This window comes from Corvus hawaiiensis, chromosome 3, assembly GCF_020740725.1.
Source record: "Corvus hawaiiensis isolate bCorHaw1 chromosome 3, bCorHaw1.pri.cur, whole genome shotgun sequence".
Lineage (NCBI taxonomy): Eukaryota > Metazoa > Chordata > Aves > Passeriformes > Corvidae > Corvus > Corvus hawaiiensis.
In genome coordinates this window covers 53,018,380-53,037,304 of record NC_063215.1, presented here as the reverse complement: position 1 = coordinate 53,037,304, position 18,925 = coordinate 53,018,380, and the positions used below count along the sequence as shown (strand labels likewise).

General features: G+C 41.3%; 1 protein-coding gene across 1 annotated transcript; it reads left to right on the top strand.

Annotated features, from left to right (window-relative positions):
* Positions 1–1,741: 1,741 nt before the first annotated feature.
* Positions 1,742–18,102, top strand: SERINC1 (serine incorporator 1). Its single transcript, XM_048296281.1, has 10 exons — positions 1,742–1,891; positions 7,514–7,675; positions 9,168–9,361; positions 12,283–12,362; positions 12,564–12,701; positions 12,951–13,120; positions 13,220–13,310; positions 14,597–14,738; positions 14,845–15,075; positions 16,552–18,102. Exons 1-10 carry the CDS (start codon positions 1,853–1,855, stop codon positions 16,688–16,690), a joined length of 1,386 nt encoding a protein of 461 aa, XP_048152238.1. The 5' UTR covers positions 1,742–1,852; the 3' UTR covers positions 16,691–18,102.
* Positions 18,103–18,925: the final 823 nt, after the last annotated feature.

The following is an 18,925-nucleotide window of genomic DNA, read 5'->3' as shown; positions in this document are numbered from 1 at the left end:
TACGTAGGCAAGGAGCTGGTGGCACCCTAACAGCTGATCCCATCTTCCATCTCAAGTACGTTCACCTCAGCAACATTACTACTTTTACGGGGACTTTGCAAAGCTTTCTTAACCTTTTGGCAAAAATGGGCATGCTGCATGTTCATGCACCAAGTTCCACATTCAATGTCCACTAATTCTGCATACTTACCTTTCAAATTAATAGCTATAACCATGTTGTTAATTATTCCCAGTCCGTTTTTTATCACTGGACAACAATTGCAGTCTTAAGCCTTCAGCCTTCAAAAATTTCTTCTTAGCTTTTTCTTTTCATATTTGATTTTGAAAATAGGATTGCCTTTAAAATCAATTACAAAGGATAGATTTAGCAACATCCATAGATAAATCCAATCTGAGCAGCAGCCCAGTGTGTAGTAGGGTAATCCCTTATTAAGAAGGGAAAATTGTGAGAGATAAAAATGTTCTTAATTTGTAAAATGATGTGAACTGCTCTGCCTCATATCGCTAAGTATTTTATTTAAAAATTCAATTTCTTTATGTATCCTTCTTAAGTGTCTAGTTTTGGATCTTGAGACACATTTGACGAAAGGGTTGTATTTTTCAGCTGAGACAGTATCCTTGGTATCACAATACCTTTATTATTAAATATTTTTATAAATATATGTATAAACATGTATTATGTCTATATAATTAAATGTATCACCCAAATTATCTATTCCTTGATTGTCTGATTGTTTTTTAAAGATTTTTAAGCACTACTTCTTCTTTTAGGACTATTTTCTTTTTTTGGGCCTTTTTTCCTTTTTTGGGGCTGTGTTCATCTACGTAGCACCACCAGAAAGCCCTGCAAGCTCAGCACTATCAGTACTTGTAAGAAACATGGTCCCTAATAAGATATGAGGTGGTGAAAAATTTGTATGGTTTTTATGGGATGAAGCCTGCTGGTTAGTATGGGACAGAAGAGAACAGTGACCAGGGAGACCATCACCAGCCTGTTGTCCACAAGACTGGGTTTGTTACCCGGTGTGCAACAAGCCAACAATTACATGCTCGAGAGAGACATTGATTATTTATTTCAGGGTTCTCGGCGGTGTTCCACAAATCAAACACCTCCCTCTGTGTTTTCCATACCATTATTTACACACAGAAATTCAGAGTCAGCAGCTTTCCAAGTATAGTCCCTCTACCGTGAGTAGGCAGGAATTCTGTACAAGCTCCATCACCCCAGCTAATATCTGTGCATGCTCAGGGGAAGGGTCTGCACCTGGCCACGGGTCTTTGTGACCTGTAGGTGCGACTTTTAGTACTATAATGAACATAGTTCAGCTACAGGACACATGGACATCAAACAGTGTGCCAAATTAATGAGGTATCCATAGAAGTGCATCAACACCTTGATTTACTACATCCTTAAAATTTGTTAGTTCCCAGATGTCCTCGACTATCTGTTTTACTGACATTCAACAATTAGATTTACTACATCCAGTTCACTACGTCTTGATTTGCTACATCCTCAGTTTACAACTAACAAGCTTTAAGCTTCAGTTCCCGGATGTCCTTGAATGACGGATGCTGGCGCTGCCTGTTCGCCTGGTTAGATCTCCCTTCTTGCTTATTAGGCTTGAAGGCGTACAGAGACCTGCCACCAAAGAACATCCTGCCTGCACATACCCTCAGCACACTCCACACGTCGCAGGCGGCCGCTGGCGGCCGGGCCGCTCCAGGCTGGAAGTGACGCGCCCGCGCCGTCCGAGCAGCCGGAAGCGCCGCTGGGAGCAGTAAACAACGGCGTCGGGAGCCGCGGCCGCCGCTTCCATCTTGGAGCAGCCGGAGCCCGCGCCCACCGGGGACCATGGGCAGCGTCCTGGGCCTCTGCTCCATGGCGAGCTGGGTAAGGTGGCCGCGGGCGGCGCGGGGCTCCCTCCCTGCCCTTCCGTGCCCGCCGCAGGCTCGGAGCCGGCGGCCGGTGCTTCCCCCTCCTCCTTCCCTCCCCACCCGCGCCTCGCCTCCCCGCGCCTATGTTCCCCAGGGCGGCTGTGGCGCTGCCTTCCCTCCTCCTCCTGCGGCACGGGAGGGCTGCGGGTCCCTGCCCGGCCGCAGCCGGGCTCTGTCCACCCCGAGCGGCCACGGCCCGCTCCGCCCGGGCAGGGCTCTCCCCGCCGCGCAGGAGGGCGCGGGCCCCGCCGCGGTTCCACCTCTCTCGGGCTGCTCCCGGGATCCCCAGGGATCCGTCGAAGCCGTTTCGCCGGGACTATGGGGAGCTTTGTCCTTAACCCAGACAGGGCGGCCTGTCGGGCTGCTGAGCGCCGCTTAATCCGCGCTCCTTTGCGGGAGGTGTTACGGTGTCCGCTGAAATCCCCTCTCCCTGAATCTGTAAGGAGTCTGATCAAATGCTTTGAACTCCAGCCTTTCTTTCGGGAAAATCAAAACGCGCACGTTTCCTTGATTCTAATATTTGTATTTAATTCCTCTTTCTTACGGCTTTGTCCTGAGCAGCTCCACCTTTAGTAGCATCTTTGTCTTGCCGAGCCATGCTTTCCTGGCGGCACAGTAATGCGTGGTGATGTGTCACCACCGTGCTGAGGCAGCACCGTCAGGTGATTTTTATTAATAGGAAACAGTAGATGGAGATGACATGAAAACTGTTGGCACTATGCAGGAAAGCAAAGAAGTTGGTAAAGAGCCTTCAACTCAGGCGTTGCTTTTTTATCCATACATAGTGTGTCTTTCCAAGTCCGGTCCCTGTGTATATTGACACAACCAAGTGGTTTGTGAGTTTTTAGATGTTTGCTGTAAAAATGTCAGTGGAACTATGAAAATCTGAATTTTTCATACCAAAAATACTGTACCATACATGGATTAAATTAAATTACCTGTTATTAAAGAGTTCATACACACACTTTTAGTGATATAATTTACCCGAGCTTCTTTTTTTTTTTTTTGTGATATCTGAATGTATGGGCTTTGGTTCTTCTAGTACAGAGTGACATTTAATTAAGGGAGATGATCCATAATCTCTTAATCTCATGTACAAATTATAGGAAATTTCATAAAATTGGAAAATCCGCATAAGTTAACTTCCAGGCTGATATGCATGTAAATAATCAACTAGAACACTGATAATATCCTTTTAACTAATTACTGTCAGGGTTCATTTTGCTCTCATTAACATTTTAAACACCACTTAATGGTTTAGCCAGTTAGGCTTTAATTACTAGCTAAATATAGTTAACATTATTTTTTTTTAATTATTGTCAAATACTTCATGACATTGTGACTATAGGCTTTAATTCAACTATTTGAGTTAATATATATATATATAATATATTTTCAAGTTCATAAACAGCTTTTCTGACAACTGGTTGGTGTTTGTAGTGCATGAAGAGCCTCTGTCTACTTGCTCTTGAGTGTTTGCTTCTCTACAGAGAAATTCAGCTAATGGTCTGTTAGATAAAATGATTTGCATGAGATCATAATTAAGTCAGATTCACTGTGAGTAGTTAACCCCTGTCCCTTCCTTTAAAGTGCCCAAAAATCCGGATGGGTTGTTTTTGTTGGTATTATTTTTCTCTTTCTCCTGATGGCTTTAAAGTGTTGATTTTCTTTCCACGTTTAAAACCACAGCTAATCAGCGCTTAAAGGCTGTACAACAGTTCTGAATAGGAGAAATCTGTCCACGCTGGTCTCTAAGGATATGTCAGTACAAACACTGTGGCTCTGAGAAGGAAGCACACAGTGAGGGTGAGGGGGCAGCTGACCCAGGTGCGGTGGGGTTGGGGTTGGTGCTGGTGTGGGCTGTGCCATGGCCAGCAAAGCTCCTGTGCCTGAGAGGACGCTGCTGTCAGTGTTGCCTCTCTGCAGGGCCATGTGTGTGCTGTGCAGAGCCGCTCTGCGTAAGGCCTCATGCCGTGCTTGTTTCTCCTCTGCTCTTTGTGGTGTGGTACTGCTGTGTGTTAGAGCTCTGCCCTCACCTGTGCTGGTCAGGCAGTGCTTCAGGTTAGCATTTTGAAGAGCAAGGGGGAGCCTGTCAGACATGGGGGTGAGGCCAAAGCCATAAAAGCAGAGCCATCTCACCAAAAGTCTTCTCCTGACAGCCTAGATGGATAAGGCAGTGCTGTTTTCCCTCTGCTATGGCTTGCCTCTATTGTGCTGTTCTCTGAAACAGCTGAGCTGCTGTTTTGCTCGCTTTAATATTCTCTGTCAAGGCAAAGATCTTGATTGATTCAGTGTCTTTAAGCTTAAGAGTAAGGATGATGTAGCTAAACCCTGACTAGGCCCAGCAGGGGCTTAGTGTTTTTGCAAATACTTAATTCAATATATAATAATTTCGTCATTACTCCAGTAGGAAGATTATGTTTTATATTAAAAACCTGTTCGGTGTGCATCAAGGGCAGTAACATTTGACCTTCCATGATTTTGTGGGGTTTTCTCTCTCCTTCTCTCTCCTTCAGTATACATCTTGTTACGTGTTCGTCATGCAATTTCCGCTGCCCTGGGGAAATGAAGTGACTAGTTTAGCAGGCATGAATTAACTTGTCTGCCCAGCTGGCTGCTCCCAGAATAGGTGTGTGGGTTGTCTTTTCTTATTTTACTTTAGTAAACGCCATTGAGCTGCTTATTTTTCCTCAAAAATGTAAAAGGATATGAGTTGGTAGGTAAGTAAGAAGGTTTCTGGAAGCCAGTAGATTTTATGCAGTTATGACTGAGTAACTTTTGTCTAAGCTTCTTTATGAAAACAAGTGAAAAAGTAATTGTAGAGTAACTCTTTCTCTGCATCTGTGACTAAGCTGAGTCACACCTGGGGAATTATTAGCTTTGATCTGCATGGTAATATCTTACTGTTCGTACTACTGAATTTTTTGTGGGAGGTGTGCTTCAAATTTAGGAAGAAGGTGGCACTTCAAAAGAAGAAGCTCTCCTTGTCTCCTCTGCTGATAAGCTGAATTCCATGGGCTAAATGTTCTTTGGTTTCTGTTATTTTCAAAGTCCGTAACAAGTAGTTTTGCCGGTAGTATAATACTAATTTACTGGAATGGTATCTATTTTATTCTCTTTGCCAAAGAAAGAGAGAATCGGACTGTAATGTGTTGCCTTGTGTAAGTGGCCAACTTGTATAAATAATATCACGTATCAGTAGGCATCTCTTGTTCAGAGATGTATCTGCATGAGCTGTTTGGGGGCAAAACATTTTAAAAGGTGGTGTTGGAGCTCACACACTTTAGTGAGGTGTATAGCCTCTCTTGAGGCACATTTTTTCCCAGTGGAGACAATCATCTTCATTTCAGCTACTGCAGGTCTCTCCTGTCTGTAGAAGCATGTGTGCTTCTGCCTTCCCCTGAGGCAGTCAGGAACAAATTGCTTGAATTATTTAGGTATTTAACAAACAGTGTTAACACTGGGGTTCATTACAGAGGTGACCTTTTTTGACAGGTGCTCCTGTCCCCACGTTTTCTGCAGCAGATGAGCCTAGTCATATATTCTGTTCTGCCAAACTCAACCTTTTATTCGACAGTATGTTTAGAAATATTAATGCAGACAGAATTAGTTCAAAGTGATTTTTTGAACAGAGAACAGAGATATTTTTCACTGGAAAGGTTATTTTTGTGTGTAGGAAATAGCGTAAGACAGTAGTACTGTGAAAATTCTGATGCACTCGGAGACAATATTTGCCATACATTTCCTGCTTACAAAGCATAGATGCCCCTAATGTAGTTGCTTGCAGTCCTAGAGCAGCCTCAAGGGTCCACCTGGTCCATCTTTTACGAAAAAGGGGGGCCTGAGTGGGATGATCTAGTGCCCTGTCCAGTTGCATCTTGAAAATCTCCAGTGATGGAGACTCTACCATATCGTTGGGGAGGTTGTTGCAAGGACTGGTTGGTCTCAGTCTAAATAATTTCTTTATTATATTGAGATGAAACTTGTTATAATCAACACCTTTGTATTATTTGTGGTATAATGATACTGAGTGGAGGAGAAGGTAAAAAAGGGCAGTATAATAGCTTTTTCGTCCTGAAATACTTATTGGAGGAATCTGCCTAGTTTCACTGGTTTAGCAAGACAAATGTAATGGTGAAGTTTGCTAGTTTAAAGATGATTCTGTAGCCTAGTGAAGTGAAAATTCTTGGCTCCTCGGGAAGGAATACATATGCCAAAAACAATACAGGGAAGTTATTTAAAAGACAAAGTTTGTGGGTCCAACGTGTGAGTCTGGTTGAAACTGTAAGAACGATAATCAGCCCTTTCCTGAGGGCTTCTCGGGAGGCTGCCAGGAGTGTTGTGGCAGTCTGTCTGCTTTTCCTGGCAACCCCTGGGGCTTTTCCGGTAGCAGTAGACTGCTGGCATTTTTGTTTGTCATATGACCAAACTTCTGAGAATTCTGACACATGCCAGTCATACTGGGTGATTGACATGTCCTGGTCATGTGGCCTTGTAACTTGCTCATGTCCTTACATGACTGTCTGAGTGTCTCTTAATGTGGTGATGAACACCTGTGGCTTTTGTCCCATGGTGGAGTTGTCCTTGGATGTGTGCTGGGGGAGAAGCTGGGTTTTAACCCTGTTCTGTGTCTTTCTTTGTCAGAGGCAGTGTGCTCTGTTGTAGCTCAGAGAAGGGCAGTGATCACACATTTTGATTGTACCTTTCCTCCTTTGGCTAATGTTTATTTGTGGGACCTTGCCTTTCTTTTACTTCCCAAATTGTCACAGCGGCAGAGAATTGTTCCCTGCTCCCCAGCCCTTTCCTGGTGAAATAGCTCCCTTTTTTTCTTCCCACAATTTTCTGTGTGAGAATTAAATACGGGTAAATTTTGTTCTTTTTTTTTCCCTTGTAGTATCACAACTCTAGAGCATTCCCATCCACTTTTGCTGTTGTTATTTGGTATCAATAACACATGTACTGCGTATTTGCTCTCTTCTTGCTGTTTGTAACTCTTGCCTAAGTTAATTTTGCAACCTAACAGAATTATGTGATATGTCAGTAGCTGCTAATATGAAATAATTTGCAACCTAAGATTTAGGCTCTTCTACCTGTTTTTTTGTATTTTGGAAATACCTACAGCACCAGTGAGGATTGTATCCCAACTGTGCCAGGTGCTGAGAGTGTACCTGCATGACAGTTGTGCTCGTATCTTTTTCCTGTGATGTATTTTTTTAATCTCTGCAGCTGTGGAAGGGAGGATGTAGTTGCTAACAGAAGCAATCCTTGCATATCATTTAGCTGAAATGAAATAAAATTCAGGAGAATAAATGAGCCAGAATCCAGTCTTTATTTCTTCTGAATGGCTAAGTGATGACTTCTGGCGTAGCGCTGATTTTACCGTGCAGCGGCGCCTCGGGAAGTGCTGTTGTTCAGTGGCTCTGTAATGTGTTGCAGTGACTTCGTCTGCGCTAGCGGTGGGATGCACTGGATGAGTAATCTTCCATCGTAGTGTCTGATGATCTGCACAGCCTGATTAAATATTGAAATCTAGTAATTCAAAGCTTTTTAAATAATTAATGTTCTGTCTTTCTGTCAGATACCATGCTTGTGTGGAAGTGCCCCGTGCCTGCTCTGCCGATGCTGCCCCAATGGAAACAACTCCACCATAACTCGGCTGATTTATGCCTTCTTTCTACTTCTTGGTGTGAGCGTTGCCTGTGTGATGCTAATACCAGGCATGGAAGAGCGGCTGAAGAAGGTCAGGTTATTTATTGCTAACATTTTTGGTAGGACAGATGTCACAGATAATAGTAATTGACATCTTGAAAGCATAGATTTTATATGGAAATACGTAATTTTGCTACCAGCTGTGCTTCACAGTCACCATTAATTTGTTTGTAAGTCAAATAAAGAAGAATCCCTCTATAGATTAAAAGCATTATTTTGAGGTAAGGTTGTGCCTCCTTTAAATGCTCAGAGCAGAAAAAATAAAGTATCAAAAAAGAAAATTTATGTATGTGTAGTTTCAAATTAAGTATTACTGAGATGCTTGTATTTATGGCACTTAAATGATTATTATTGTGGTTGCAACTAAAAAAAGAAAACACTAAGATGTCTTCTAGTTTCATTGTGCCGTACTAGTTAAAGTTCTATTTAAAAGTCTGCATTGAATAACAAAAATATTTTTCACTAATCATAGTAGTGTGTTTTCCACTCATGGAATTAGGAAGTGTTTGTAGGATTATACAGTTTATTAGCTATATGAGGATGCGATATAAAATTGGAGAGTGGTGTTGTGAGTTACAGTAGAGCTTACATGTTCACTGAACTTGAGTTGCATGCACTTCAGTTCTCTTTTGCAGTCTTCAGTTTTTTTCAGTAGATAGTAACTTTGGTTAGACATGCTTTACATGTTTTTTCCCCCCAAATGATTCATCTGAAAATGTGTATTTTAGGTTGGTATAGTTACTACATTAGCACTTCAGTGAGAGCCATGTTTGTCATCTAGGAAAGAAAATTACAGCCTTCTGGAGTATGATTTGACTTCTAAAAGATGTGGCTCATGTCCTGGTAGTGACTGGAGAGAATGTTCTCAGCTGTTTCACATGGAAGTTACAGATACACCTAGTTGATGGTGATGGTACTTTTCTGGGAAAGGCTGTGTCTGTTTTAAATAAGAGATGTAAGCAGGCTGCCACCTCCTAGCTGTGTCATCAGCCTGATAGTAACTGTCAGGTCAGATTTACTGATTCCAAGATCTTTGATTATCTCTTGATTCAGATCAACAAGAGAAAACTGCATTTCTTTGAGAAGCTCTGAAATTGTTAATAACATGAAAAAACTTGTTAATAAGATCCCAGTCCCATTCCTGGAAACATTCAAGGTTGAGTGGGATGGGGCCTTGAGCAACTTGAGGTAGTTGAAGATGTCCTTGCCCATGGCAGAGGGCTTAGCCTAGATGAGCTTTAAAGGTCCCTTCCAATCCAAACTATTCTATGAAAATATTTATTTTATTATATTTTAGTTTAGTTTAGTTTATCCTACCTGTGCAGATTTTTTTCCTTGCATATGTTTGATATTCTACTTGGACTGTAGCTAATGATGCAGTCCTTCAGTATCGTATTTTCTAACAGCGTTAGTAGTAACATAATGTTACAATATTAATGAATTGCATATTGGAAATTTATTAGTACACATTTACTGACAGGAAGTCTTTTAAAGATGACTGGCATGTCTTGTATTTATCACAGATTCCTGGATTTTGTGATGGAGGGTTGGGAACAAGTATTCCTGGTGTGCAGGGCCACGTGAACTGTGATGTCCTGGTTGGCTACAAGGCCGTGTACCGCGTGTGCTTTGGCATGGCCATGTTCTTCCTTCTCTTCTCCTTGCTGATGATCAAAGTGAAGAGCAGCAACGACCCCAGAGCAGCAGTGCACAATGGGTAAGGTGCAGAAATGAGTGCTGAGATGAGTTAGTTTTTATAAGAGGAAAAGATACACGTGGCTGTTGCTTTTCCAAGCCTGAACTATGCCAGTCCAAAGGTTTCTCAAGATGAGAACTTCTGCTTTTTTCTAAAGATGATGAAATTCAGAGATGAATAATGGCACAAAATTTCATTCCACTGAGATTTTGTCAAGAAATAAAAAGATTCAAAAGCCTAATTTGTCCTTTGGGAATTATATTCCTCTTAACTTTGAAGCTCGTAAGAAGTTTTGTTCTTTTCTGAATAGTTTTCTTTTAAAGGTTATAACAGTTACACATACATATCTATATAGATGTATAAAACATACCTTTTCTCTTTCTGCTATCTTTTCAGTTGCCCCTCTGCAAAAAGAAATGAGTTATGTATCTAGTTTCTGAACTTTCCAGTAGATTTTCTTTTGTGTTTCATTTTAGTTAGGATTATCAGATGGAAGAATATAGTGGAATTTCAGCTTGTGTGTTGACACAAGTGGTAGTTTTCATCCAGGGTCTGCCTATGTGTAATGTAGCTTCTTGAACCAGAGAGGTCTAAATATTTGTAAGAGGGCATGATGCTAAAATGTCTAAAACCGTTTATGGTGCCTAATCTTGGTGGTCACAGTGATTGCTTAGAGTACTGCTTTTTCAAGGTGACTGTATTTAACAGAAGCTATGAACAGCTAAGCCATAAAATTTTATTTTATATTCAGTATAGTAGGATTAAACATGTCTAGCATAAAATGAGAAAAAGCTTCAAATTATTTCTGTAGGGGAAAATTAAGACTGAAGAGAATGTTGCTTTGTTCAGTTTTTTTTGGTCTAAAGAAAAAGAGTACAGTATTAAGATATGTTAACAACAGTAACTCAGTTCAGTCTTTTCCTCCACCCTGCTTTGTTCAGGAGACTATGCTTGTTGCAAGCAAAAGAAGGTGGTTCAGCTACATTCTGTATCAGAGCTCTGTTGTTTTTGGTTTTGCTTTTTTCTTTTTTTTTTTTAATTTTTCCAAAAAAAAGGCACATGGTGATTTTACATAATGTGGGATGTTTTTTACCTAAAACTGTTCTTAAGTGTTTGGGATCTTCTTGATAACCTTATTTGGAGTTCTACTCTCCAGTACAAATTTAGGTACAGTTTATGCAAGCCATAGCAGTTTGCTCTTCTTAGCCAATCTAACATCAGCACTAGGATAAAAGGAAAAGATTGAGTTATTTAACTGTTGCTGGTAAAATATTTAATAACATTACTTCTGTAATAATTTGTTGGTTCAATAATAATGCGTTACAGTGAGCTTTATGGCTTTTGATTTTTGGAATTGGATGTTCAGTAATACTTTGAGATGTAATCTTTTTGTCAGTAGTTTGAAATATTCAGAATGCTAGGTTTTTCCATATATGTGTACTAATTTTTTCATGCTTGCATGCAAGTTAAGCCCAGTAGTGTGATCTGGTTCCAGTGTTCAGCTTCTCTGCTTTTTTAACAGCAGTCAGAGTGATTTCTTGCCTCAGGTTTATAATAACAATAGGAAAAAAAAGAATTGTAATGTATCTATGAGATACTTGCTGGTTTGCATAGAATGCACAGCAGCTGTAGGTGTTATTTCAGATGAATATTGTCTTCAGTTTCGTATGGGGTAGAGCATTAAGATCCTTTAAAAATATCTGGAATTAGAGATTAAATATATACAAACTTGAACCCATTCTTATTTCTGTAATTGAGAATGACATTGATTTAAAAAAAAGGTAGATTCAAAAACTAGTTTTAGTGGGTTGTGTGTTGCACCGTAAATGTTATAACTTGATTCAACTTTCACACTGGGTTTAGTCACTTCTCTATATCCCAGGGAATTAGTCCATTTTCTTCCATATTCTACACTTCTGTCATCTCACATAGTTCCTTTCCACACAATTGGCACTTCTGGTCTCCATCACTTGATTGTAACAGCCAGCAGGAGAGATTAAACTTGTTCAAAGTATGGGAAGAAATGGGAAGGGCTATAAAACTTGAAAAATTGACAATTGTTTGACATTGTGGGGGTGTGATACATATCTTTGTGCTGTTACATTCAGTTTTGAAGTACATGTAGATGGCACCATGCCTGTTTTTGGAGCTGCCTGTCACTGGGATCACAAAAAATAGTTTTGTTGGCATAACAGTTTGAAGTTCCCCATGCAGGATATATTTATACAGTTTGGGGTGAGTTTGGTGAATCTCTGGTGGAAGATGCTCCCTTGTATGCTTTCTGGAAACATCTGATCTGTTTTGATGGTCTGTGAATGCGTATCTTTTACTAAAAAAAAGATTACAATGACACTGCATTGAAACAGGGACTTAGAATTTGATTGTGTCTTTTCTGTGCAGGATAAATCATTTGCCTTTTTTTTCGTGATGAATCCTCATCAGCTCTAGGCCTAAAGAATCTGAAGTTGGGTAGGAAAAATTCAGACTTTTGTGTGTATCTCTCATGTAGGAAGTGAACTAAGACTGGTAGGGAGATCCAGCATAATATTTTCTGTCATTGTAGGCACCAGTCAGATCTTTGCTATTAAAAGCAGGAAGGGATTTTTTAATCCATTTTTCTGCTGTGCAGACAATTCAGTAATCTCACTGCTCTGGTTTAAAATGGTCTTAGGAAGGAAAAAAGCAGCTCACAATTGGCCTAGTTTGTAATTCATGAGTAAGAGGATACTTCTGGGAAACGTGTCAAACTCTGTGTCAGCCTAGCACAGTTTAGGCATAATTTTTTGGAGAACAAAAATCTTGGGCAGATAAAATTTTTATCCTGCTTCAAAAGACGCAAGTTAAGGATGAGCAAATTAAAAAAAACCAACTTTTAAAGATGTGTATTTTGTGTGTGAATCAGACCAGACTTAACAGTTGCCTTATTCTTTATTTCCCTTTAGATTCTGGTTCTTTAAATTTGCGACGGCGCTTGCAATTAGTGTTGGAGCTTTCTTCATACCAGAGGGACCATTTACAACTGGTGAGAGAATATTGTCTTCCTCTGTATCATGTTGCAGTCATACTTAGTTTTAAAAGAAAAGTAAGTGCATGCTGATGTAGTACAGTTTTAATTGTAGCTGTGTAACTATAGTGCTTCTGTGTGTTTAGGGACGCTGAAACGGGGGGGAGGGGGGTAAATCATCTGTGGTTCTTAACTGTTTTTGTTTTACTTCTATTTTAGTGTGGTTTTATGTAGGTATGGCTGGAGCATTCTGCTTTATTCTTATTCAGCTGGTCTTGCTTATTGACTTTGCCCATTCCTGGAATGAATCTTGGGTTGAAAAAATGGAGGAAGGAAACTCAAGATGCTGGTATGCAGGTAAGGAGGGACTGTACTACAATCAAGTTTTAAATTTCATTTAATGTGTGTTATGTTAAATAAGTTACTCACTGAACAGTTCATTTTACTAGAGTGCAGAAAGGGCTGCTTCATGCATTAGTATCATTTTCTCAGATGTGTAGTTCAGCTCTACTGATGTCCTTCTCTTGTCAAGTTGAATAAGGGGAAGCAGGGAGAGGTGCAGTCTCTGTCATTAACCAGTTTAACCATGGTTTTGTTTCTTCACAGCTCTGCTCTCAGCTACAGCTGTCAACTATCTGCTGTCTCTTGTAGCTATTGTCTTGTTTTATGTTTATTACACTCATCCAGAAGGTTGTTCTGAAAACAAGACATTCATCAGTGTTAATATGCTCCTGTGTATTGGTGCTTCTGTTATGTCAATTCTGCCAAGGATTCAGGTACAATTTTAATTCTGTTGCCTCCTGTGTTATCACAATATAACTCTGCCCACAGCTTTTGATTGTCTAACTTTCATGTTTTGTGACTCCTTTGTATAGGAATCTCAGCCAAGATCTGGTTTGCTGCAGTCTTCAGTGATCACAATTTATACAATGTATTTGACTTGGTCAGCTATGACCAATGAGCCAGGTAAGTGTGGTAGCAATGTAGGGCTTTTTGGGTGACCAGTTCAGCAGTGAATTGTATCTTCACCTCTTTCGCAGCGCCGCGTTAGAACAGGGTAGTGAAAAGTGTGTGTGTTAGAGCTCAGCTGCCTGTGCTGCCAGGAGCCCACTCTCCTGAGGGATAGGAAGGGATGAATGGGCAGCACTGAGAGAGGGCAGGCTGTGCGTGGCTGGTGCAGACAAGCTCCCCGAGGGAGAGAGGGAAGCCGAATGGGACCGCTTCAGAGTGTGCTCACCTTTTCCTCCCAGCAAGGATGTGGGGGAGGTATGACGTAACAACCTGGCCATGCCCACGCAGCTCTGAGCTCCGCCCCCTCTGCAGCCAGGATTCGAAGATAATGTCTTTTTCTCTTGCTTACATGGCATGTAAGAATTTTTGCTCTTTACTGGCAGAACTGCAGTATTCTAAAGCTTAGATTTTGCAGATCACCACAGCTTCTCTGAGGTGTCTGGGAGTTTCATCTCCCTATCAAGTTTCACATTCCTGAGGTGACCAGCACGCTTCTGATTATGTTTTTCCAAACTGAGGATTTAAAATAAGTGATAAATATTGTCAATGTTTATTGTGTCTGAAAACAGTTTAATATATCTATAAATAAATAAGTGCAGAAATTCTGGTGATTAAAATAAATTGTCAAGATACTGATTTTGGTGGTTTTAATTGGGTCTCTGACCCTTTTATCTTAGTTATGGACAATCTTCTGTGCTTCTGTGTTATGGAATACATGAGTCATCTAATTCAGGCTGTGGCTATGGGAAAATAAGATTGTCTATTACTTTCAGCTGTTCCATCAGTATTACCTATGGATGCTGTGGGTTGGGAACCACTTATAATAAAAAACTAACTTACTGGCATAGTTTTCCAATTCTGAGATGTCTTGGGTACCCCATCTGTAGAATATGTTTGTCAGACTTACTTTCTAGCAGTAGAATTTCTGTAGTTTAAAATGCAGAGATTTTTATTTTGTTGCATCTAATTATGAGATGGAATAGTAAAGCAGTTGATGCATATCTTACATAAGTTCAAAATCCTTTTATCTGCTCGAAGAGACAGATTTTTATGCCGTATACTGTCATTTCCCTGCTCTAGAGAGATTCAGTAGCCTAAAATTAGATTAAAAGCTTTTTTACTTCAAGACTGTCACAGTCACGAAGTTCCTTTCTATTTCTGTGCATTCAGCATGGAAATGTGCTATTAAATATTTGTCCTGTTCTTGTTTTATGTAAGTTCTAATGCAATTTCCCTCACAGACAGGCGCTGTAACCCCAGTCTGCTGAGCATCATTGGTTACAACAGCACCACCACTCCAACCCAAGGCCAGGTAGTGCAGTGGTGGGATGCACAAGGAATCGTAGGACTGGTTTTGTTTTTGCTGTGTGTTCTCTATTCAAGGTAAAATTCCTTTTAAAAAATCCATTAATTTGTATTACTTCTTATTGTTGGATATTAATTGTTTTTATTTGGGTAACTATACCGTGTCCTTTCCTCTCAAATCCAGCATCCGGACATCCAACAACAGCCAAGTTAACAAGCTGATGCTGACCAGTGATGAATCAACACTGATAGAGGATGGAATGCCCAGGAACGATGGCTCCCTTGATGATGGAGACGATGTTCACCGAGCTATAGATAATGAGAGGGATGGAGTTACTTACAGTTACTCCTTCTTTCACTTCATGCTTTTCCTGGCATCACTGTATATCATGATGACACTTACCAACTGGTACAGGTATTTACATTTGATTAAATGATGTGCTGATAACAAGCATACAAGGTGCCATCTCTTGGCATCAAGGAGGCACAAGTTGTGTTCTCTGGAATGTAGTTCTTGAATGGGCCTTCTCAAGGGAAGTTACTGTTTGAGTTACATTTAGGGAATTGTATTTGAAAACTGTACCCAACCTTGTTCACAAGTGCTTGTCATATTTTCTAGCATGATTCTTGTCATTCACTGGCCTGCTGAAATACATCCTGCTGAAGTGAACAGGACAAAGTCTTAATTCTATAACAACTAAAAATTAGCAAACACTAGGCCCACGTCTGGTACAGAGAGCTAGAAAAGGGACATGTTATATCAATAGGTCAAGGGATAGGTGTTCCTTCCCATTTACTCAGCACTGGCTTCCCAGTATGAGAGACATGGACATACTGGAGAGAGTCCAGCAAAGGGTCACAAAGATGATGAAGGGACTGGAGCATCTATTATTTGAGGAGAAGCTGAGAGAGCTGAGACTGTTCAGCTTGGAGAAGAGAAGGCCCAAGGGGTGTCTCACTAATGTATAGAAACACTTAAAGCAGGGGTGCAAAGAGGATGGAGCTGGGACTTCTCAGGGGTGCCCAGTGACAGGGCCAGAGGCAAAGGGCACAAACTGAAATACAGGAGGTTCCCCCTGAACATAAGGAAACACTTTTCCATTGCAAGGGTGACGGAGCACTGGCACAGGTTGCCAAGGGAGGTTGTGATGTTTCAATCCTTGGAGGTACTCAAAAGCCATTTGGGGCAGCTGAATTTAGGTGTCCCTGCTGAAACAGTGGAGTTGGACTAGAGAACCTTCAGCAGTCTCTTCCAACCACAGCCATTCTGTGACAGGGCTTGGTGGAAGGAAATTAGGTTGTCTGCTCCTTGAAAAAATCCTCACAATAAAATAGTCCTCCTGTGTGTGCCTTGTTGGCAGCTTGATCAGATGTTCTTCAGAATTAAAAAATACAAATCATAGTCTAGTTACTTGGCAAAGAACAATTTGTATTGAAAAAGCAACACTAACAGGTGCTTCCTTCAGAAATAACTCTTACAGATAGTCATGCTGTGGATTTGATTTGTGGCCCTCTTTGGGTTAATATGACATGAAGAGGATTAATTTCTCTAGGTGGTGATCTCTGGCAAGGCAAAATACATTATTTGTGTCTCTAAGTGATACCCATTTACTGCCTTTCTGCAGATTTGTTAGAAATTTCTTGTAATTATTTCTGCTTCTTGGCAGCTTCTTGTACTGTTTGTGCTGCTGTTGTTTTTCCACCTTCCTGTGACACCAGCTTACAAATGGTGTTCTTGTACAGACTGGTGTGAACTGCCTGGAAGAAGGGTCCTTTGAGGTGTGAAAATGATCTCCTGTGAAAACAAGTGTTGAAGGGTGGCTTAGAACACAAGTATGTTGTATTGAAAAACAAATTGCAAATGATCCTTTTTCTTTTCCTTCTTTCACAGTCCGGATTCTACTTATGAGACAATGACCAGCAAGTGGCCGTCTGTGTGGGTGAAGATCTCTTCCAGCTGGATTGGCATCGTGCTGTACGTGTGGACTCTGGTGGCTCCGCTGGTTCTTACCAACCGCGACTTTGACTAAGCTGTGCTGCTCTCGAGGGAGGCCGTGTTAGTGCCTCATCTCCCTGAAACAAACAGTGTTCCGGGTAATAGTGCGGGTGTAAATATGTGTGTGTGTGCTGTCCAGGTAGTATTCCCTGCTTTATCCTGCATGATTACCTTGGATCATGTCTTGTCATTTCACTAAATGACTTTTTCTAGCTGAGCTCAATGGTAATTGCTGTAACGATGGTTTTCGTAGGATTACTCCTAGGTTGAGGGCTTTGGGAGCACGAGATGCAAGATCAAGAACTTTTGGAAGTACGTTTTTTTCCCCTCAATTGCATCAAATGGTTGCAGGGAAAAAAGTGCAAGTGTTAATTAGGATAACTAAACAGTGCTAGGTCAGGCTTTGCAAGTAAAGGAGGGGCTGCCTTTGATGATCCCTGTTGCCTTGATTCCAAAGTAAGCCTTGAGTAAGTGCTGTTAGACTCAAAGTGGAGCATGTTGGAGTCACTGGACATCTTGCAGCACTTTGACACTTAACAGCCTGACCTTTCCCATGCCGAGGGCAGTGGTACCTTCTGCACAGATATGAGGGGGGGAAACTTGTACCTGGAGCTGCAAAGGAGCCAGTCCGGTGTGTCCCATTGCACACAGGAGGACAGGCACCCTGGGGAGAAATATCCTGGTATCAGATGCTCAGAAGCATGTTCTTAAGGCACCTGTTTACAGTGTGCATCTACATACTGTTTTTTTAAGTAGTTTAAATGGCGTAGCTGTGCTGTAATTTATTGCTGTTTAGTGTGCCACTTCCTTCTTGGCTAAGCTACTATCATGGAGTTTGCAAGGAGCCGAGTGGTGAAAGCTGTGTAAACCCTTTGGAGGAATTGAGTATTGTGATTTTAAAAAATGTGGAGAAAAAGGAGCACTGAAATTACAATAACTAAAGGAGGAGGTTTGCATTTACTGAGGCTTCAACTGAAGGGTTTCTTAAAATATTTGGGGCTCTGAATCTTGAAATCTTTTACTGTATTAGATATTTTGCTTGTCGTCCATTGCCAGAGATGGACTTGAGCCTAGAAAGTCTGAATCTAGGCATAGTTCCTGTGCAGTTATGAAATCTTAAAATGCTTTTGTGCTTGCTGCTTTGTAACTGAAGTACATAAGCCACATTATTTCTATTACTTGCTACAACTTGAGCCTAGAGCAGCCTGACTGCGAGTGACCCTGGAGCCTGCAGATGTCATGCTCATCTTTTTCCATGGTGTTTGTAACTGTGACTTCCTGTTTCTGTTCTCTAAGCTTTTATTTTAATTCTACACCTGAACACTGACATGTACTGCAAAAGTCTGATGTATGAAGTCAAACTTGAGACAGAAATAGAAAGATTAGTAAAGGCTTGTAATAATTTGGAATATGTTGTTACCTTATTAATAAATAAATTTGGATGAAGATGTCCCATGACTTTTGATGTCTCATACTGCTGCCAGATGTGGCTATTGCAAGGGTTTGTGTTCATTCTCATCCGCTCTTCTGGGGATGCTTTATCGCACTGTCAGGTTCTGAGGACAGCCGACAGTGCTGCAGAGCACACCTGTGAGGCAGTGAGTCCCTGGCTCCTGTGGGAGGGGAAGTCCTCTGACAGTTCTGTGCCCTTGGCTGGCAGCTGTGTCTCTGCAAACACAAATGTGCCTTGCACCATAACTGCATTCCTGCTTCATCAGCTGCTGCTGCCCTACTGGACTGCACCTGTTTACATTTGGGTAGAACATCTGGACACCAGTTGTACTACAGCAGTTCCCTAGTCCTGTAACAAAGAACAAGTTGCTGAATTCAGATGATGAGCAGACTGCTCAGTCTATGGATTCAGCTCCTTGTACAAGTGGCCAGATTACTCCTTTGGGAAAAGAAATTTTGGATCCACTGTTGGGAGTTGGGGAATGTGGTTTTTGTGTTGCATGTATGAAGTTACTGAAACCCAGTTTCTCCCTTTGCTGAGCCTTCGTGCTCTGGTTTCTCAAAATTTATTTTCAGTTACAGTTTGACTTACTGTTTATATTAAAATCAGCTCAAGGTGAGATGATTTGGTTTAGTGTCAGCTGCCCCTTCACCTGGTGGTGCAGGAACCCCTCTGGCTTTGTAGCACAACTATAGAAACTCACTGCAGCAGCTGTGGCTTCCATGAGTACAGAAGTGGACACACAGTGGAGGAGGGGTAGGGCTCCTCCACTGGAAGGAAAGTGATGGGGCTCTGCCACAGTTCTCAGCAAGAAAT

What these genes read in the sequence shown, in the direction of transcription:
- SERINC1 (XM_048296281.1), top strand. Translation starts at nt 1,853, where the DNA reads ATGGGCAGCGTCCTGGGCCTCTGCTCCATGGCGAGCTGG. An exon ending in AGAGGGACCATTTACAACTG is followed by an intron (nt 12,363 to 12,563) that starts GTGAGAGAATAT and finishes CTTCTATTTTAG; the next exon opens with TGTGGTTTTATGTAGGTATG. An exon ending in CAATTCTGCCAAGGATTCAG is followed by an intron (nt 13,121 to 13,219) that starts GTACAATTTTAA and finishes TCCTTTGTATAG; the next exon opens with GAATCTCAGCCAAGATCTGG.